The sequence below is a fragment of the Dendropsophus ebraccatus genome, chromosome 8 (assembly GCF_027789765.1).
Source record: "Dendropsophus ebraccatus isolate aDenEbr1 chromosome 8, aDenEbr1.pat, whole genome shotgun sequence".
NCBI lineage: Eukaryota > Metazoa > Chordata > Amphibia > Anura > Hylidae > Dendropsophus > Dendropsophus ebraccatus.
In genome coordinates this window covers 68,504,137-68,527,224 of record NC_091461.1, presented here as the reverse complement: position 1 = coordinate 68,527,224, position 23,088 = coordinate 68,504,137, and the positions used below count along the sequence as shown (strand labels likewise).

The window sequence follows — 23,088 nt, the reverse complement described above, 5'->3', positions numbered from 1 at the left end:
CATCTTATATTCATGTGGCAGCTATCTAGATCTATCACATAAATAGTTAGGATCCTATTACACTGACTGATAAGCAGGAACAAGCGAGCACCGACCTGTCAGGTCACTGTTTGCTTGCTCCTAGTTCCCTGCTTGCTGCCGGCCCTATTACCTGCTCGCTGTTGGCGTGTGTAAGAAAACCATCAGCTGACATCGCACATGTTGGCTGATTGTTGCCTTTTATTACACAAAGCGATTATCGACTGTAATGGCCTATAATCGGCCAAATACGGCCGATAATCCCTTTGTGTAATAGGACCTTTACTCAGACAAAGTCTTATATGATTACAGTAGCAGAGTATGGTACTATGGTGACACTTGTGTGTATTACATGGGCAGCAATTTACTTGAATCTGCAGCATGCACTACTACATTTTTCCTGCCATAGATGGTGTTTACCTGGTGTCGACCACTGATACCAGGAGCTGGATTCAAAGTGATTGACTGATAATTGGCCTGGGTATTCTGAAGAACAGGCTGTCTTTAGGAAACATCCCTTTGTATTAATTCGAATATACCATCATCCGGAACATTGCTTCAAGGTTTTTACATCAATAGACCGGAGCGTGGATGCCGGTAGTGTGGTCCTTTTTTTTTTTTTTAACTGCGGCCCGGTTCCAGCGCACGGTGGCGGTCTATTCCCGGGCACCAGCCTGGCCTTAAGCACTGGGGGCTGGCCCGACAGCAAAGGCATTTTTGCCTTTTAGAGGAGTGCTTTGAATTAATTTGATTTATTTTTTGTAGGCTACATACAGTATAATGTTCAGATTAGTCTTCCATTGCCCAAATTGTTTCTTTATCTTTATTTTACCTACTTTGCCTTTTGGATTGCACCCTATCTTTCCTTGCTCATAGATGGATCAGTCGTCCATTGTCCAAATTGTTGTTGTGAACAAGTCATTTAGAAAATGAAAATCCAAAATCTCTGAAGTATAGCCAACTTTAGCCCAATATGGTGTATCTGCCCATGATACTGTAGGTCAATCGTTGTGAATGATAGGGTTGTTCGGTATTTTACAGTCCCTCCAATGGACTATGGGTATATTTGTACAGGTATTAAAGGAAGAGGGAATATGAGAGCAGAATTACTAAATCCTAAAGATCCTGAGGAGAGTGGATGTTAGAGAAAAGTATAGGAGATAGACGCATCCTAATAGAAGGCCTCAATACTTTCTAGAGGGGTGTAAGTGTGAAGCCGCAGTGATGTACTTCGAGGCCAAGGTGAAGAATATAAGTGAGATGTTTATCAGAAAATTATAAAGTTTGTTTGTCTTGTTTTCTTCCCTATTTTACCTTTTGGAGAGCACCCCATATTTCCTTGCTTTCCAGACAGCTCATTATCGGCACTGATGGTAGACATGGCAATGCACTTAGACCTGGATCTGCATTCCCCCAGCACAGGTTATTAACAACCTGCGGCTGTCACAGCAAGAAATGCCTTAAAATAGGTATGGAGCTTACTAGTGCAAGAAGGGGGCCTAAAATAACACCTAGCAACAATGTAATTGTGGTGAAGCAGCAAATCAAGATATGGCCTATATTTTTTTTTTCTTTTTGCTATAAACAACATTACAAGAAAGAATTGTATTTATTTACTTGCTATAATTGGCTGTCATTAAAATGATGGAAGTGTCATTCTGTGCCTGGCCCTACTGACTCACAGGGAAGGGAAGGAAATTACATTACCATTTAACTCTGCACTTAATGTCAGGTCCTTGCTATGAGAATGTATCTCTCCCAACAGCTCAGACAGTGAGGTACACCTGAAAGACTGGTTAGGGTGCAGTGTACTGTACGTGTATATTGTTTTGACTACAGATTCTATGTAGATCTAAACCAAAGTTGTATAACTTTGTAAATGACATTAATCTCTGTTCTGATCTTGATTTACAACCTCTAAGAGTCCACAACTATAAGCTGTAAATTCTGTGGGTGGTTGTTGTTGAAACCAGGAAACATGCCTGATCAACCAGCAGTTTTACTCTTCTCCTACGTGTTTAGTATCTCCTATAGCAGATATTGTACTTGTCTGCTGTAAAAATGATCCCCAGATTATAAATCACCGGAGCATGGTCTGTACTGACGCACAGCCAGCAAGGATAGTACAAAGATTTAAATGGAATTCATTACTGATAGATGACCTATAACTTTAAGTTTTCATATTTCAAAATTTTTGGTGATGGGTTTTTTTTTCTTCTCATTTTCCTATTTTTTTTTTTTCTATTTTTTTTTTTTATTATTTTAATAATATAAAATCCTTACATCTTTCAGTTTTCGGTCTGGCCACTAGGCCTAACATTAGAAAAGGGTTTCCCACCTTTCCTCCAGTCTGTTGGGCTTATATTCAGGGCTGTGGAGTCGGTAAGCCGCAGCTCCGACTCCAACTCCGACTCCTGCTCCTTCATAAATGGCCAATCATATACCAGGGGAGTTATTTATCACACTGGCTCAACAGCTTCTCCCTAATGTCCTACATGATCCTGGGGCGACTTCTGAGTGAATAAAGGAATACTGTGTATAAAGCAGATGCAGCCAGTCTCCAGCCTCCATGTCCAGAACTACACACAACTAGACTAGATGGAGCATGTGGTCTTTTCCTGCTGACAGTCTTCTATGTTTCTAACTAAATATTTACCATACTTAAAGGGAATCTGTCAGCACCTTTTTGGCTTCTGAGGTGCTGACATTGTGGGGAAGGTGTGTGTGTATTACCTTTTTTTTTCCGGTAGCTGCTGTACTTTTTTCATAATCTGATCTGTAACTTGCGGCACAAGTGCCAAAGAGGAGTCTTGCTGCTGCGTTTGTGCCGCACTTCATCCCGCCTCCAACTACCTCCTCCTCCCAGCTTCACCTGAATATTCATTGGGGGCTGGCTGCAGCCTTCCTGGCAACGTCATCTGACGGCAAAGGCCCCGCACACACTTGTCAGTTCGCAGTCACGCTGAGGGCCATAGCCTATCCCCACAGTTGATTTGCACAGTGCGCCTGCGCCACCCTGATGCTCTACGGCGCATGCGCAGTTTGTTCATTAGGGGGGGCGCGGGGCCTTTGGTGTCAGATGACGTCGCCAGAAAGGCTGCAGCCAGCCCCCAATGAATATTCAGGTAAAGCTGGGAGGAGGAGGTAGTTGGAGGCAGGACGAAGTTACAGAACAGTTTATGGAAAAAGTACAGCAGCTACCAAAAAAAGAAAGGTAATACACACACTAACAAACACACACACACACACACACACATATACATACATACATACATGCATGCATGCATACATACATACATACATACACACACACACACACCTTCCTCACAATGTGAGCACCTCAGAAGCCGAAAAGGTGCTGAAAGGTCCACACAGCCTGCTGCAGCTATAGTACACACAGCTTGCTGCAGCTATAGCGCACACCACACACACACACACACACTCACACTCGGCTTGCTGCGGCCATAGCACACGTACACACAGCCTGCTGCAGCCAGTGCACACGCACACATAGTACAGGCGATTTTAAGAAACTTTGTAATTGGGTTTATTAGCCAAAAATTTTTTATCATGAAAAAGCAGTTTGAAGCTCTCCCTCTGTCTTAATGATTTTCCTATGGAGGAGAAAGTAGAGGCAGCAAAACAGGAAAACCAAAGAGTTAATTTACATTCACATCAGGGCTCTCTCCTTTGCAGTCACCACTGACCTCTCTGACCTCTGAATAGCACTGTGAATAGCTCCCCCACTGAGTAATCCTTTGTTCTCAGCTCTCAACTGCTGTCTAATCCCCCTCCCTCCTCCCCCCTCCCCTCTTCATAGACCAGACAGATCCGACTGATGAAAAAACTGTCGAGATTTCCTGATTCTGAGCAGTGGATGACAGAAAGGAGAGGAGAGGGGGACCTGGGAAAATCTTTTTACATGCAGATTATGGTATATTTGGCTAATAAACACAATTACAAAGTTTCTTAAAATCGCCTGGACTATTAATTTCTGCAAAAAAAATTTTTAATGACAGTGACTCTGGTATACCTGTGAAGTGGCCTTTAGTACCTAACCATCGTACAGGTTAACAAGAACCTGTCAGCTGGATTTGGCCCATTAGGCTGACTCCAGTACATTCAGAAATGTGTAGCAGTAATGGAAGTGACCATGTCTGTTTGTGTGTGGATACCAGCAATAAGGATATGGCACAGGCACCAGTCAAGATGTTTTTTTGTTTTTTTTGTTTTCTGTGAATTGAGGTCAGTGTGAAGGCCATATCCAGCTGGAAGGTCCCCTTTCAATACACTTGCCATACTGCAGCGGGGTCAGATAACCTCACATCACCTTTACCTTGTTTATCTGTAGCCATGACTATGTGTCTTATTCCCAATTGCTCCTTAATCTCATGGAATGTTCAGCCTTCCATGTATGAGATTGTGGGTAGGACATGTGCCCCCTGGCCAGCCTTATATACCCATGTGTAAATGCTTTTACCTACCATACAGGTAAATACATCTCATCAAATACATCTTTTTTTTTTTTTTTTTTTCTTTTAGGATTTCATCTCAGACCAGAGTATTGTCATCCTTAGTCGTCATGCTGCTCATGTTTATATTCACTACAGTGCTGGTGAAAGTAGATACTTCATTTTGGACTCAGCAGTTCTTTGCCCTGACTTTGATATGTGTCGCCATTCTCAGCGGAGCATCAAACATCCTTACTGCCAGTGTTTTTGGTGTGACCGGACGTTTCCCAATGAAACATTCCCAGTCATTAATATCAGGTAAATACTTTTTAAATATTTTTTTTATAAAATTATATAATTTTTTTTTTTTTTTTTTGCTAGCCATACTCTGACAAACCTGTAAACCAGTTTCCTGTCTTACTTACCCTTTTATACAATGAATTGGAGAGCTGGGAAACTTGTAAAGGTGACTTCATGCCGAAGTCAGCCAACAGCATAAGGTGTAATGGGGCGTGATGCACTTGAACTGTCTGTCCTTTGGCTCTTGGCGCTAGAGCTGCTCTGGCTGCGGCTTAGGAAACACATGAATATTTGCCAAATGTTTGTGTATGGGGAAATAATTGGACTTACGGCTATTGAAGGTGTTTCAGCACCTGAAAACCAAGGAAGCAAGGAGCTGCTAGCTTCAACCCCTCATTCAGAAATCAGCCTTCTGGAAAATGCTGTACTGCATATACTCTTAACCCTTTGAGGACCAGGCCCAAAATGACCCAGTGGACCACGCAAATTTCGATCTTTGCCCTTTTATTTTTCCCTCCTCCCCTTCTAAGAGCTCTAGCACTTTCAGTTTTCTACCTACAAGGCCATGTAATGGCTTGTTTGTTACAGGAATAGTTGTACTTTAGAAACACACGTTCCAATGGGTATTAGCAATTAATTGTCAATTATGGCTCTATTCCTTTATACCCATATCTTTCTTAACCCAATACAAAATATCCAATAAAAAAAAGCCTATTATGTTAAAAATTATAGTATACAAAAAGAGCGAAAACAAGGCTTCAGCTGAAATTCATAATTTAATTTTCACATTAAAATTTAAAAACAACGTGTATCACATAATTCAAAAAAATTACAAAAGATTACAAAATGGCGTCCTACAAACACACCGCTTCTACTCATGAAATACTAGGTTAAAAATGCCTAATGTCTGGAGTCAATTGTGTGTTACTATCTCTAATACATAATAGAAGGCCTCCCAAAATAGGAATAAAACATGATTCTGGCCACTATCTAAACACAAATCTATCAGATCATATTGACTCACCCATGGCAGTGTGGTAGTACTACCACACTGCCATGGGCGAGTCAATATAATCTGATAGATTTGATCACTTTTGATCACTTTTTATTAATTTTTTTTTAATATATCATGTAACATAAAATCGGTAATCCGCGCATTTTTTCCCCTCTTTTCGTCTACGCTGTTCGCAATGACGCTTGTTATATTTTAATAGATCGGACAATTACGCACGCTACAGTATATTATATGTTTATTTATTTTTATATGTTTTATTTATATAATGGGGAAGGGGGGTGATTTAAACTTTTATTGGGGGAGGGGCTTTGGGGTAGTGTGTTAAGTGATTTTAACTTTTTTTTTTTTTTTTTTTTTATACATTTTAAGTCCCTTTGGGGGACTTGTAGATCGATTTATGTTCTTTTTATACACTGATCATTGCTATGCCATCATCATACATACATACATACATACATACATACATCACCCAGCAGTGCTACCAGATACAGTGCTACCAGCTGCCGTTCTACCATGCTACCAGCTACAGTGCTACCAGCTGTGCAGGGAGGGTTGGCTGGGCCAAAATGACCTTAGGTAGCACACAGAAATAATATAACTTCTCACAAATATTAGCGGATGTATGATACATGTTACTTTACAGATAGGTGAAGTGTTGCGGAATCTGTGTGCACTATACAAATAAAAGTATTATTATTATCATTATTATTATTATTATTATTATTATTATTATTATTATTATTATTATTAACTTTGTAAGTTTTGCCATATGTGCATTTTCTCTTATTCAAAGAATTATTGTGAGGAAGCAAAATGTGTAAAGAAACCTAGAGACACATGCTTTCCTGTGTTGAGCAACACAGCCATTAGCCACAGCCTTTTGTGGTGGTGATAGCCTCGTATTAACCCTGTCAGCACACTCTGCATATTAGTAGACCATGAGCTATTGCAGTTATTTTATCTTTGGAGCACAGACCTTTAGCTAGAATGGTTGGATTATTATTAAAACAATAAGTTTAGTATGACCTTTGTTATCACCATATAGTAGGCATTTGTTGGGTAGAGCAACTGTAGTTAGTTTATCATGACCTTTAGTTGCCTGTGCTCTATTATATTGTCTTAAAAGCAAAGCCAAACTCTTGGAATATGTAGTATTGTATATACAATAGGGATAGATTGTGGCCTTTAGTTTTGTGCCATGATTGAAGTCTAAACGCTCAGATAGAAAAGGCCCCAGTTATGTTCCCTTTAAAGGGGCTGTACTCTGATGTCCTAATATCATGGCTTCTGTGGCAGTTGTCAATGGAATTAGGAGACGTTCCAATAATAATACTGTATTTATGGCATTGGTACCCAAAGCCATACTATTACACCAGACAACTATCAGGCTTACCTGGCCGATTGTTTAGTGTAATAGTTCAAGCTTCAAGGCAACGATCAGCTGACATGCACAGTGTCGGCTGTTCTTTTTAAAACATGAACCAAAATCCCGATCCTGATGGTCTGCTGGCCCTCTGCTCCGTGTGATAGAAGCAGCGGGAGCAGACCGCGTCTATCTTCTAAGGAATGTCCTGGCAGCTCCTCACAGCCCCCCTGCTCCTCCCCACCCAATGTTTGTGTGTGTAACAACACAGAAAGCGAGCGGGGAACAAAGAGCAAACACTGACCTGACAGGTCGGCACTCGCTTGCTCCTAAACATCAGGCTGCCTAATACGGCCCAAAGGGAGGTGTCAGTTTTTACTTGTATAAGCTAATCCTTATGCATAATATGCCCCGCTTTTTGTTATCCAGCCAAACATTGGTATGTATTTGGAATGAGGTGGAAAGGGTAATGGCTGCAAGAAAATACAATTTTGAACAGTTGCGTTATGTTGCACTGTGAAAACTCATTGATATGACCACCTAAAATTGCATTGAAACATGTTCATTATAGACATGGTCTCCTTGACAATTAGCAGTATGTATAACATGAAATCAGGTCTAGTTGAAGGGGTGGTCTTCTCGAAGAAGTGGATATTGGATAGGACTCACTGAGGTAAGTCGGCCCTTTTAAACTGATCAGTGAGAGTGTAAGTGTTTTGTAAGTTGTGAAGAAACATATAAGGGAATGGCGCTGAGGTAAGAAGACGTGGGCCAGCCATGGGCATATGAGTCCTCGCAGTCATCCTTGTGCTTTTGTAATGACATTAGGCTTTTCTGGGATCAGCCTTATTTGCATGTTTGATAAGTTAGTAATGCATTTCTTTGAATGATGAGTCCCCTGCAGGATTTTATATGGTGTTGTTTTGTTCTGTGCTTCTTTTTTCACTCAACATTTGTCAAGTTAACAGACACTTATATTCTTTATTATTTGTGAATGTCTCCCTCAGGAAAGAAATGGGACATTTTAATGCATTTGCTTTAGATTTTTGGCACGCTTTGTTTTTACCCCATGTTGTGAATATATATATATATATATAATATATATATATATATATATATATATATAAAATATATATATATTTTTTTAAATGAGTTCAAAAAGAAATTCCCTAGAAAACAAGCAACCGGGGTGCCGCGGCACACTGGTGTGCCGGAAGAACCCGCCTGGGGTGCCGTGGGATCCCGGCGGGAAATGTGCGCTGTCTCTTTAAGCATCCCGAGAAGCTGCACCCGCGCAGCTTCTCTGGATGCACGGATCACTATCATGTTCCGCCTGCACTATGAGCGGGCGGAACAACAAAGTAAGCAGAATATAGGAGCAGGAAGTGTCGGCATCCTGCTCCTATATTCACTCCCATAGGCCGCCGGCACTTCATGCCAGCAGCCTATGGGAGGCCGGGACATGACCTCTCCGGCAGGCGTGATCATGTGACGTCATCACGCCTGCCGGAAGTCCCGTCCCTGCGGCTCGCAAGACGGAGCCAGCGCGGATTAGGTGAGTAGGATGTTTTTTTTTTTTTTAAGGGGCAGAGCAGGGGGCATTATTTGTTCATGGGGGGCACCTCTCAGGGCATTATTAGTATATGGGGGCATCTCTGGGGGCATTATTAGTACATGGGGGCACCTCTGGGGGCATTATTAGTATATAGCGGCACCTCTGGGGGCATTATTAGTTCATGGGGGCACCTCTGGGGGCATTATTAGTATATGGGGGCACCTCTGGGGGCATTATTAGCTCATGGGGGAACCTCTGGGGGCATTATTAGTATATGGGGGCACCTCTGGGGGCATTATTAGTTCATGGGGGCACCTCTGGGGGCATTATTAGTATATGGGGGCACCTCTGGGGGCATTATTAGTTCATGGGGGCACCTCTGGGGGCATTATTAGCTCATGGGGGCACCTCTGGGGGCATTATTAGTATATGGAGGCCACCCCTGGGGCATTATTAGTTCATGGGGGCACCTCTGGGGGCATTATTAGTTCATGGGGGCACCTCTGGGGGCATTATTAGTTCATGGGGGAACCTCTGGGGGTATTATTAGCTCATGGGGGCACAGCGGGGGATCCTACATACAGGGGGCATCCCACATTCCTACTCGCTTTACTGCACATAACACCAAACAGCGCAGTTACTTTGGGAGCCGAAAGGGGGGAGAAAGGATAGGAAGTTGCTAGAAATCATTATGGCGGATGGAGAGGGAAAGGGAAAGTGACGCCTCAGATCAAAGAAGACGTCACCTGTGAGTCACTGTATGACACTTTTCTTATTTTGTAGAACATTATTTAGTAGGGGTGCCCCGAGGAAATTTTTTTTTCCAAGGTGTGCCCCGAGGTGGAAAAGGTTGGGAAGCACTGCTCTAGGTATTAAGGTAATGGCTTGTTATATATACTTCTCACCGATAAATGCTGTGCATGGTCTATCCCCGAACACTGAAAATAACTGAACTGCAGGTCACATCCCATTGTAATGATATCCTAGAGTGAAAAGAGCTGTCAAGGCTCCTTTCATCTGAGCCATAGGAACAGCATATTAAATACTACTAAATAACTTTCCATGCACAACATTTTTTTTCTCTTGGTCAATCAATCGTTATCTTCGAGTGCTTTTACACAAAGATATTTATCTGACAGATTTTTGAAGCCAAAGCCAGGAACAGACTATAAACAGAGAACAGGTTATAAAGGAAAGACTTAGATTTCTCCTCTTTTCAAATCCATCCCTGGCTTTGGCTTCAATGATCTGTCAGATAAATCTCTCTGTGTAAAGGCACCCTTAGTATAATAATTGATATACTTTGTGCTTGAAGTCTAACCACAAACCTGGAAAGAAGTTTGTGCTGCCAATGTTTTATAGAAAATTCATTTTTGAAATCTACAATAGTGTTCCTATTTACTGGAAGCAGAGACTTCAATAACAGTGAGGAATTGAAACATAAAGTGCGTTGGAAACTTGCATAATTTTTTACCTGACAAGAATAAAGCTTTGTTTACAAAAAAATTTTAATTAATGGAAAATCCCTTTAATAATTTTGATGTTTGATGTCTAATGCACAAGTGTCAAAACTGCAGGCCTCTTGCTGTTGGGAAAACTAAAACTTCCATCATGTCTGGATAGCCAACATTTTGCTGACCAGTAATGGGGGGAATGGTAGTTTTGTAACAACTGGCAGGCCACAGTTTTCACACCTGTCGTCTAAAAGTGTGGTATTTATTTGTTTATTTTTTTAACTGCGGCCACCAGTCCTCATAATAAGTCTGGTGTTACACAACAGTGACGGTTTTAACGCTTTAAAATGCAAACCACCTGCAGTTTATCTGAAGTGGACATTCATCATCACAGTAGACAGTACGGAGTTTACCTGTGGGAAGTCTGGGTGTTGCAGCTGTTACACAGACACCAAAATGCGGTCATGTATCTGAATCATACATGATAGGAAGTAACATCGGTGAAATGGAACATGGATCAGGTGTACCCAACTAGAAATATATCATTGAGGTTTTTGTAGAGAAAAAGGCATGGAATATCATGAACATAAAGTTCAATAGGTAGATCTTAAATATACAGAACATTTGGACTACCACATGGGGTATGGTGTACAATGTCCATTAAATAAAATAGAAACGAACAACAAAAAGATTACAAGTAAGGATGAGCTGTTATACACAGAGTGAAGGCTGACCAGGAATGCTTTTTGGGCAACTTGGTTGTATTTTAGCTACCAGATCTGGCTAGATACAACATGGCACCTTGGGCACTTTGAACAACAAATAAATCAGTATACATTTAAAGCAGTGCTTCTCAAACTTTTTCTACTGGAGCCTTACCCAACAGACCAAGGCAATGCCTGGGCCTCACCAGACTGACCAAGAGGGTGCCTGGGCCTCACCATCTGTGGTGAAAGTCAATTCAAAATCTGTAAATAATGCTAGGGCTAACTCGTCACCCATCTCCTAAGCTCTATATGCTAATAAAGCAAGTACAAAATAAATTAATAATTTAGCTAAAATGGAGGACTGTGCAGATCAAAGTTACTTTCATAAAAACTGTCTCCCCAGCTGGGCCTCACCAACAACTAGGGGGCGCCTCACTGGTGAGGCCCGCCTCACAGTTTGAGAAGCACTGATTTAAAGGATTCTAGAATGTGCCTCAGTTTAGAAATAAAGTGCAAAAAACAATATTAATTTAGGTGACATGACTTTCATAGCTCTCATAACACATTTTAGTACACGATAAAAGGAGTTTCGCAGACAGGGAATTGTTCCAGGACGTGGGCAGTTCCTGCTAACACAAAACGCCTTAGGAAGAAGGAAGAACAGGACCACAGCAGGGACTGGGCACCCAGGTAAACAGCAGCTGTGGAGGATGGTGGCGGCTAACTATACTTTTCTTTAACTTTTACTGCAGACTACTGCAGAGCTACTTGATACTAAAAAACCCTCCTTGTATAAAGAACCCCATTAATAACACTAGAGCTGTCCGGCACCAGTTATAGCTGGTAGGTGGGGATGGGGAGGCTGTCATTACAATACGCTCAGAGGACAAAGGATCCTGCCACTCTGACACTTCAGAAGCCAGCGTCTGGGACATTATAAAGCACTTACTGGCAGTGCAAGCTACATCACCCAGAGCACATGTATGGATCCTCTCCTCTGCTTGATGGCACCTTAGGGCTATCAGCAGTTGTCATAACTCAGAATGAATGACAGTTTCTCTTTAACAGGTTAAAAACTTTGTTGCTTTTAGAACATTATTGGTAATACTCAATTGTGGAAATATCTACAAACATAACAGTCCTGGAGTTCTGGAGTTTTCATAGATTCAGTGGTTTAACAGATTAATGCGCAAGAAAACAAATCAAACTTTACAGACTTAAAAAGCTTCTTTTCATTGCCTAATACTCGATGTACTAGAATAAGAGGCACTTCTGCTAATATTTATTATGCTCAATAGATTTTATTTTAATTCACTATAATAAGCTACAGTCATAAAGTAAAATTTCAGGGTTTTCTAATCCCACTGCAAAAGTACTTATCACAAAAAACGCAGCAGATGAGAAGAATAATGCAAAAATAGGCCGTTATGATGGGGATTATGTGTTTTAGTACTGTATGTTAGCTTGAAAGTTCTTTTCATGGTAAAAACATCCTAGCTGCAAGGATCCATTTACTTTTGGTCTTATTGATTGTATGTAATGTACGGCTGGAGTAGTAGTCCCAGTTCTATTGTTGCAAAAGTGAGGAAAGTGGTTTTTGGGCCTATTACACGTCCTGATTATCATTTAGCAAGGGCTGCACAGATATCGTTAGTAGAGATGAGCGAACCTCGAGCATGCTCGAGTTCATCCGAACCTGAAGGTTCGGCATTTGATTAGCGGGGGCTTCTGAAGTTGGATAAAGCTCTAGGGTTGTCTGAAAAACATGGATACAGCTTATGACTATATCCATGTTTTCTACATAGCCTTAGGGCTTTATCCAACTTCAGCAGCCACCGCTAATCAAATGCCGAATGATCTGGTTCGGATGAATTCGAGCATGCTCGAGGTTCACTCATCTCTAATCATTAGCGATGTCCGTGCAGCCTTTGCCCAAACAGTTCACATTCCCTGTCCATGTTCCCGATCTCCTCCTGCTTTCCACTTCCTCCCTGGTTGTGCGGGCTGCAGCTTCAGAGCAGCCTGTCTGAGCTGACACTCCGCTTGGCCACTTACTGGCTGGTTTTCTTGCTAAAAAGTGCATCTTATTGTCCCAAAATACAAGTCAATAAAATTGTAAGCTACTCTAAGTACAGTACATCATAGCCTGTATTTCATATATTACTACACAAAATCATATATATATATATACTTTTTTATTTTTATTCTTTTTTTTTTTTTTTTTTTTTTTTTTTTTTTATAGGTCAGGCAATGGGAGGCACAATCAGTGCTTTGGCAGCAATATTGGACCTGTCCATAGCATCTAATGTTACAGATAGTGCTCTTGCTTATTTCCTTACTGCCGATGTCTTCATTCTGATATGCATTGTTGTCTATCTCATCCTTCCCAGGATAGAGTACTCCAGGTAAGATTTTACTGTTGTGTGTGAACAAAAATGAATGTATAACCAGCACTCCTATAGCCAATAAAAGCAACACTGTCAATCCCATTCACTGAAGTCCACTGTGTTCAGTCTCCGGTCCATATACAAACAAATGTAGGAACGTGTACACTGACTTAAACTTCTTATTTGCCATACTACTAAGAGTACTCACGGTTCTGTTGTCTTCACCAAGATTCTTTTATTTCATGCACATGAGGAAGGAGCTGTGTTCCTCCAAAAGGTCCGCAGCAGTGCGGCATCGCTGGGTGTTTTGAAAAGTGAGACTTCTGAGCTGATATTTATTGTATCTGACTATTATTCTTATTAAGTAAAAAAAATCTTGGGGAAGACAACAGAATCGTGAGTGCTATATAATGTATGGCAAATGAGAAGCAGATTACATCAGTGTGCATATTTCTATATTTGTTTGTATATGGCCATACTAGTAAGCAATCATGATAGAACAGTGACCGACATGTATGATGGTGGTCATGCTTTTAATGTCTTTTCACTGTTTCTTCACTGGGATTGAGAACTTGGCTGAATCTAAATGCTTCACTGACTACATTATCTCCATTAAAGGTGACATTGAGAGTAACATTAAACCTCATAATGACGGATGAAAGCAAGCAGGAAATTAACTGTACAAATTTACCATAAATATTCACAAAACTAATACAATATACTTCTCAGGGAGATTTGCTGGAAGCTATGATGGTGCGGAAAGGATTAGGAGTCTTGTGCATTTATCTTCACCTGATGTATAAAGGAGCAGCTTGCTTTACAGAAGCATGCTTATAGTGCATGTAGCACACACAGAGAGCAATAGACTACATACAGTACGAAAAGATAGAAGTATAGCACCCCTAGTAGATTGTTCGCTGGTTGTAATGCACAGCTGGTAGGCAGTTATGATAGAAGTAATCATGTGACTGGTATGTTAGACATAATCATCAAAATATTAGGTCACATGAGAAATACATATATATATATATTTTTTAATCGCCAAATGTATTCTTGAGAAAATACCTTTAGATTTGTTACAGCAAGAATACACCCTGCCTTTGAGATTCTGCATTCTCCAAAAATCAATCCAACCCAACTATGTAGAAATACATATAAATAAGTGTGTGATATATATATATATATATATATATATATATATATATATATATATATATATATATATATATATTGCCTTCTGTTAAACAATATTTAGCCTTTTACCTAGATTTCTGCATTTAGAGTGAAAACCACAGGGTGAAACTTGAGTTTCGGCCTCAGATTACATCTGTCACAGTTTGATCATGCTTGTTCCTTCAGAAACCAAAAGAGAAGTGTAATTCACAAGCAAGAACAAACAATCAACTCAACAGAAAGATGACTGAGGATTGTTTCTCAATAAGTAGCATATGAGCCAGGTCTCTGGAGCCGCTGAACGCAGCACAAACGCATTTCAGAAATTCAAAATATACTGTATATACATAAAGAAGACATGATTGCTATTAGAGATGAGCGAATTTACAGTAATATAACAAAGTGAACCGCTTTATTTCTGCAAGCCGCTCATCAGCCTGCTGCGGTTTAACTCAATGCCGCTCCATGCCACTTTTCACCGGGTGCTGAGGAAAGCAGGATCCAGTCCTGGGACACTTCTTCCAATGTCCCAGGACTGGATCCAGCTTTTCCAAGCATGGAACGGCACTGAGTTAAAAGGCAGCAGACTGATGAGCAGATTTCAGAGATAATTAAGCGCTTCACTTCCTTATTACCATAAATTCACTCATCTCTAATTGCAATACTAAAAATGACAGCGCTAGTGACACAAGCTGCTTCACCAAGTGTTATGTCCATTTTTTAGGGCTAACATGCATTAGAATAGACACCAGGGAAGGCTCTATGTAACTTTGTTGGGACCAGGGCTTGTGAAATTCCCCACACTGCCATTAGTGGCAGCAGAGGAGCCCTGTTGTCCTTTAATTGTTGATATTTAATATAAAACAATAAAAAAAAGGTACATTTTCTTTAATAAGGTTATATTACAAAGTTTTTGTTGTATGTACAAATGAGAAAAAAAATTAGCTGGAATACCACTTTAAAGCATTATACATGCATAGACTACTCATCCTTGTGTAGTCATTTTTCTCATGAATCACTTTTATTCAACTCATCCAAAATGGATGTATTGTCTCTCAAGGGGGAGTAGCTCATATAACAAGTGATCTTCTAGCCCTGGTCAACACTTCTGCAATTCAGGATCTGTAAGGTGTGAGACAAAAAGAAATTGGTTCTGCTGGTTCTCTTTTATTATGTTATCGTTCTGTTCACACTGGTATTATGAATTCTGTTTTTAAAGGATATGTAATAAATAGATGTCAGATCCTTGAAGACATCTTTTATTCCGATGCGTGAGGCCAGGAGAGGGGTGGGAATGAGTCATCTGGGCGAGGAGCCACCCATGGCTAGTCGCAGCTCTTTGCCTGTCAGCACACTCTGTGAGGATGATTGACAGGCAGAGAGGTGACTAACGGGTGACTGGTTCCCTTTAACATGGCAAGTTCCTTTTACATCTCTTTATTTTTTCATTACCATAATTGTACTGATATAATAAAATTATTAGGAATACTGGACTTTCAATCTGTAGTATAGGAACAAACCAGCTGTAGTTCTTTTTGTTGTCAGTAGGTGGCACTGCACTGCTTCTACTGTAAAAACCTACTGAAAATATATTCTGTATGAAATTCAAGGGAAAGTATAGCATCATTTAGTCATGTTCACACTTGCCTCACTTTGATATGTTACTACATAGGGATTACCTGCTCAGACCTCCTAATTGTTAACCCTGTAATTCAGTATTTACCTAATACTAAAGGTGTATTGTGGATGTCCGGGCAGTTTTATCTCAGGTTGGCATGATTTTTCAAATTTATTATCAGGATGAGGATAGAGACAAATTACCTCGGCTCAGGGGGTCATTGGTTCTCTCTCTGCCATTCTCTGGGATCACACAGTGGGGGTTTCTTAAATGAGTTGTCCAGCAAAACAAATACTTTTTTAAATGACCTAGGCTATCTTAAAAAAAGAAAAGGTGGTTACTCTTCTGCCTGATCTCCTGCCACTGCTGTGATGCAACCCGGGTTCCTGCTGATCCCTACTTCCTGGTGCCTGCGTAACTGGTCACAGGCTGAGGTGGGTTAGCACTGTGTAGATTGTAGGGATTTGTTTTAGGGATGTTTAACAAAGCCATAATGTGCAGCTATAATTACATACAGGCAATAGAATAAAAAAGTATGCATGCAAATGAATAAAAAACAGATTAAAGAAAATAAATATGTATTGGCACCTGGTTTTGGTAAAGCAATATTAACTAATTAGTGTACCCATCATTAGAGTGAGTTCCATACACAAGCACTATTTAATCAGAAAAGGGCTCATACGCAGAACTCCCCATGGCGTGGTCATCTCTGTGATTACCCAATTAAATATATTTGTTTAATTGGGTCACAAACTCAGTTGACATCCGGCATGGCCAAGGTTGTCTGTATTAGGCTTAGTTCACACAGCATTTTGGCAACCCGTTTTTTTCATCCGTTTTTGCAAAAAACGGATGTAGTTGTGTGCATCCATTTTGATCCATTTTTTTCCATTGGCTTCCATTATAAAATGATCAAAACGCATCTGTTTTTTTAACATTCAAAAAATAAGATTTAGTAATTTTTTGTGTACATTAAAAAAACTGATGCATTTTGATCCATTTTTTATTTTTCTTATAATAGAAGTCAATGGAAAATTGGATCAGAACTGATGCACACAATTCTATCCGTTTTTTTTTTTTTTTTTTTTTTTTAATGGATGAAAAAAGCAGATGAAAAAAATGCAGTGTGAACCCAGCCTTAATGATAAATGTCTGTGTTGTGTTTGTACATGTAGTATATGAATAACAATGTATATTTCTTTTAAGCTATTACTTGAATCTACTTGAAGAGAGACCTGAAGTTTCACAAGGAGAAGGTTCTGTGGAAACAAGGGACACTTCTCCCAAGACCAACTCACCACCAATACTTCCCATTCTGAAGAGAGTCAAAGTTTTGGCTGCTTGCTTATTTTACACATTTTTCATTAGTATCATCATCTTCCCAGCCATCTCTGCTGGCATTGAGTCTGTTGAGAAATCTTCGGGTAGCGTGTGGACCAATAAGTATTTCACTCCCATGACATGTTTCCTGACTTATAACTTTGCTGACTGGAGCGGACGGCAGATCACAACCTGGATTCAGAGCCCAGGACCTAACAGCAAGCTCCTACCAACACTGATTTTCCTACGAACTTTTCTTATACCCCTATTTATGTTCTGTAACTACCAGCCCAGAAAACATATATACCAAGTCTTCTTCCAGAGTGATGTCTATCCAATTATTTTCATCACTGTGCTGGGATTCAGCAATGGTTACTTAGGGACACTTGCCATGGTGTATGGTCCTAAGGTAGTTCCCAAAGAACAGAGCGAAGGCACAGCAATAGTAATGTCTTTCTTCTTAGGCTTAGGATTAGCAATAGGGTCAGCTTTCTCCTCACTTGTTCACTTAATTTAACCAGAATTTGTTTTACACTATTAGCTAGACTTTTTATCCGGACACTTTGGAACGAAATGCAATCTGTTTAATCTTTATAGAAGATGGATTTTTAAAGCTTTTTTTTTTTTTTTTAAGAACTTGAAAATGTTTTTATTTGTTTACTTGTGTTTCACCTAAGGGTCTAATTGTCCAATACTTTAATGCATGAAAGTAAGATTTTTTTTTTCTTTTAGGGTACAAACCCACTTGACGTATTTGCTGCGTTAATCAGTCTTAAAAATAAGCAGGCAAAACGCAGGTTGGCTTTATACGATTGTTCTGCGTTAAAATACGCAATTGCGTATTTTTGAAGCATGAAGCTTGTTGTTAGCAAAGCATCAGTTGTTAACAACCTGTGCGAAAAACGCATGTAGCTTCATGCTTCAAAAATACGCGATTGCGTATTTTAACACAGAACAATTGTATAAAGCCAACCTGCGTTTTGCCTGCTTATTTTTAAGACTGATTCACGCAGCAAATACGTCAAGTGGGTTTGTACCCTTAAAGCGAATAAGTTATAATAAGCATAATATGAGTAGGAGTTATACAATACAGCAGACCCACTTTCCTACATTCGACTATCGTTCATAAATGGCTTCTATGTGCCAATTTTTAGAATCATCTTGCCTTACTACCCTGTTTTGAAACAGGACTGCATGGTCTTATAAAAGATCTGCTTTACATGTGCTTTTATAACGGTACCACTGGATTCTTATTGTTCATGCTGACCAGTTAGTCTGTTGCCAATAATGTATGTTATATAGTAACACCACTAGGTGTGGTGCGTTTTTAAATCTGCTGGACACAGATCCCAGTGTTGGAGTTTCAGTATGTTTACTGTATATTTAAAACTCATAAAAACTTTCAATTTGACATCTGTCTCATGTCTTATTTAAGTGGTAGATTCATCTCTCTTGAAATCTGGCCGAGTGAGGTTATAATATATAATCTGTATCTTTTGATAATTTTTTTTTCTCCTAATTTTAACATTATAAACATTAGTCTGCATCATTTTGCTTTGAGTCAAACGTAATAAAAAGGGTGCATGTATATAAAGCACAATCGGTTACATAGAATCAGAAAAGTGACTTAAAGACCACGGCTGTACATTTACACCCCCGCTGCCTGGGCCTTGGTGCAGGAGGACGTAAATGTACGACCTGACGGGGTCCCGGGCTCAGGAGCTGAGCTCGCTCCATAGCTGCTGAGGACCGGCTGCTATCTGCAGCCAGGCCCTCACCCTCAATGGTGGGCCGCCACGATTGCGCGGCTGCCCGCCATTAACCCCTTAAATGCAGCGACCGCAGTGTTTAAGGGTAAGTGACAGGAGCATCATGGTATGGCCTGACTGCCGGAGGTGTACTCCTTACCTCCGTGCAGTCTGATCTTTTGATAGTCTGCTACAGAAGATATCACAGATAAAACTGATCCCTGCTATGCTATGGCATAGCAGTGATCAGTGTATGAAATCTAATGTATTGATGCAAAAATGTAAAAAGAAAAAAAAACAACAACAACAACAGTTTTCAAAAATGTCCCAAAGCCCCTCCCCCAATAAAAGTGAAAATCACCCCCCTTCCCAGTCTCTACATAAAACACATAAAAATAATAAAGTTAATTAACATATAATATACTGTAGCATGCGTAATAGCCCGATCTATTAAAATTAAACATTATTATTCCTGCGTAGTAAACTGCGTGAACAGGAAGTGGTAAGTTTATAAAAAGCGATCAATACGTTTGATCTAGAAAAATATGTTACTAATAAAAACTATAGATCATGGTGCAAAAAATGAGGCCCCATATGACCCCATAGATGAAAAAATAAGTCACAATAGGGCCATTTTAAATATACTGATTTGCAAAAAAAAAAAAAAAGTTTTGCTGCTAATAGAAAAAAGTAAAACGTTAGAAAACCTAGTAAACATGCATATTGCTGTGTTCAAAACGACCTACAGAATAAAGAACAAATTTCAGTTTTACAGTAAAGTGCATTACGTAAACATGGAAGCCCCTCAAAATTTGCGGAATCGCATTTTTGGATGCATATTCACACTATGGATGATATTTTGGGGGTTCCGTCATTAATTTTATGGCAGATTGAAAATGAAAGAGTTATGGGTCTTAGAAAGAGAGGAGGAAAAAAATGGAAGCACAAAAGTGACAACTGGCCTGGTCCTTGAGGGCTTAAACGCTCACTGTCATTATAAATAACTTTTGACATGTCATCAGGCCTAAAGAGAGAAGTCCAACGGCATCTGTAAGTGATCAGGTATCCGCACTTCAATACATCAACAGGTACAACAATGCAACGTTGCGACCTTCCTCAGGCATCAGTATTAGAATTGGAAGCTTCCCCCCCCCCAAAAAAAAAAACAAACCAAAAAAAAACAGTTGACAGATGTGGAACTCGTTTTGCAAGAAAGTGGCAGTGTTTTTTCTAATACAGAATAACCATTTTGACCTGCGTCTTGTATAAAGTTAGGGGGAAAAAAGGCAAATTCTTTCGAAAGGACAAGTTTGCACCCAGAAGTCCAGTATTAGGTTACTCCATAATGGATTATTAGAAACAACCAAACAAAACTGAATGTAATAAGATACCTGCATAAATAGATAGATAGAAAATATGCCATATATTATAAGTATGTGAATGTTGTATACCCCAGTCGTTTAATAGTGGATTTCTGATAAGAACTGACGTCGGATACTGCAGTTAGGAAAGAAGAAAACAGAATAGTAACAAGTCATAACAATCTAGAAAATATGTCCAAGTAGCTCTGGATCTTACACAGTTATATCGATAATTTAATCAAATTCTTTAATAATTTGGAATCTAGCCTCTTGATGCTGCATCCTTTTCCTTTGTGCATTAATTTGATTATGCCCTCTTGTATTGAATTACACTGCTTTGAGAGACCATTATTACAGATATAGGCTGGGTTCACACACAGTATATTTCAGGCAGTTTTTGGTCCTCATAGCAACCAAAACCAGGAGTGGATTGAAAACACAGAAAGGCTAATTATAATTATGTTCACATAATGTTGTAATTGAGTGGATGGCCATCATTTAATGGCAAATATTTGCTGTTATCTTAAAACAACGGCTGTTGTATTGAAATAATGTCCGTTATATGGCAGCCATCCACTCAATTTCAACATTGTGTAAACATAGCCTTTCTGTGTCTTTAATCCACTCCTGGTTTTGGTTGCTATGAGGACCACAATACTGACTGAAATATACGTAGTGTGAACCCAGCCATAGCTTGTATAATGTAATCATGATACGTATTTATATATTACAGATGGTCTTACGGAAGGTCCTAAGACTGAAACTATTCCCCACTGTGCTTTGGATTGTCCAGTGCTTTGTGAATAAAAATGTTGCTGTGTTGACATCTGGTTGTGTGTTGACATTCAGCATATGCACCAGGAAGCTGCCTCTATGTATCCATATGAACCTTTGCCCATCACAATCATAGCTCTGTTTTCATTTTCCAAGCTGTATAGGAAATATACAATATGCACTCTTTTCTGCTTTGTTCATCAAGGTCACTTTTTCTCAGGAAATATAGATCTTTTTCTATTGGTATCATCTATGGGGATTTACTCTATCATGTCTGATAGTGTATACATCACTTCTGTTGTATAAAGGAAATAATACAGTTATAGGGGTTTAACATAATTCACGATTTTTGTTTTTTTCCCCATCACGTACTGTGTTTCAGCATGGTCTTTACTGACAGCTTTCATCTCAGAACATTACCTAAATGATTACAAGACCAATATATCCCTGTGCACCAGGCAATAAAGATTCATGTTTCCAAAATTTTCTGCATATCTTAACATCTAATGTATAAATAGGATTATGTTGGTGGTCATGGTGCAGTGTTACAACCTTCTGCAATAAAATTGCCTTCTGATATTACATTGTGGATGGTGTGAAGATGTTTTTAGGTCTCAGCTCACAAGAAGTAATTCTGTTTTTAGATCCTGGTTGTGCCCAGAACACATTATACAAAAAAAAACAAAAAAAAAACTTTCTTTCTTGTATTAGGACCAAGGTGAGCAGTAGATGCATCAAAATGCTGGACCCCAGAATTTAATTTCACTGCTCATTGCTGGAATGTGTGTTGAAGAGTAGCAAGTTTTCTTCAGCTTGGTTGGGTCAGATAAAGTATTACTTTAGACAGAAGGTAATTGGATTGTGAAATAGGCTGCGGTGAGATGTAGCAGACACTCTGGCAGCATTAAAACGATTCAAAAACAGTTTAGATAAGTACGGAACATAGAGATCACTAAGTAGAACTGCTGCCACAGCAAAATGATGACCTAGTCTTCCGGTGACCTTAAGGGAAAAGTGGCCATTTAGAATTCAAGTTAAGCTAAGATAGCGCTGCAGATTTTCAGTTGGTGAAGGTGGCTTTTCACCTCCTGAGTAGTTTCCATGGAGAATTTATCACATAATGACTGAATTAAGGGCATGTGGTATTTAAAGCCCAAATTATTTATAGTCACTATGACTATTAGAGTACATTAACATGCTGCAGAAATGTATTGTATAATACACGTGGATAGGATTGTAAATTACATTCAAATGTTCTGGAGAAAATGCTGATTTTTCAATCCACTGCACGCCAGGCCTTCTACCAAGCATAGGGCAAAATCCCAAGCAAAAAGCACGTCAGATGTGGAAAGATCCGGAGCAGGAAAAGTAGAGGGGGGTGGGGGGGGTATCAATGTTTTTTGTTAAAGTCGTAGATAAATTGACAGTGTTAAACAAAAATTAGCAACTTTTGTTTAAACTGGTTTTCTGATATAGCCTTGAAAATTCCCCCATAGTATGTAAATTCTTCGTAAGGGTTTGTTCACACTACAGACTGGTGCGGAATTTCAAGCGGAGTTAGCGCCACGGACTGCTTGAAGTTCCGCCTGTCCAATTGATTCAACAGGCTGTCTTGGGCGCACTCCTCCATCCACCCAAACAATTGACATGACCATTCTTTGGACGCATGGTGGAGTGTGTGTGAGACATCCTATTGAATCAGTGGGACTAGGGGAACTTCATGCGGAGTCTGTGATGCAAACTCTGCTTGAAATACCACATCGAGACCGAAGACCCTATTTACATCACCAGGGCTTTGTTGAGGGGATACCGTCTGTGGAAGTGTGTGGCCATGATACAGGTAT

General features: G+C 39.8%; 1 protein-coding gene across 2 annotated transcripts in view; it reads left to right on the top strand.

Annotated features, from left to right (window-relative positions):
- SLC29A3 (solute carrier family 29 member 3) overlaps positions 1 to 18,086 on the top strand; it is a 30,906-nt gene extending 12,820 nt beyond the window's left edge. For both annotated transcript variants that reach the window (XM_069979174.1, XM_069979175.1), the window contains exons 4-6: positions 4,561 to 4,787; positions 13,106 to 13,268; positions 17,248 to 18,086. In XM_069979174.1, coding sequence (XP_069835275.1) covers positions 4,561 to 4,787; positions 13,106 to 13,268; positions 17,248 to 17,878 — 1,021 coding nt within the window. In that variant the 3' untranslated portion in view covers positions 17,879 to 18,086. The remainder of the gene's footprint in view (positions 1 to 4,560; positions 4,788 to 13,105; positions 13,269 to 17,247) is intronic.
- The last annotated feature ends 5,002 nt before the right edge of the window (positions 18,087 to 23,088 follow it).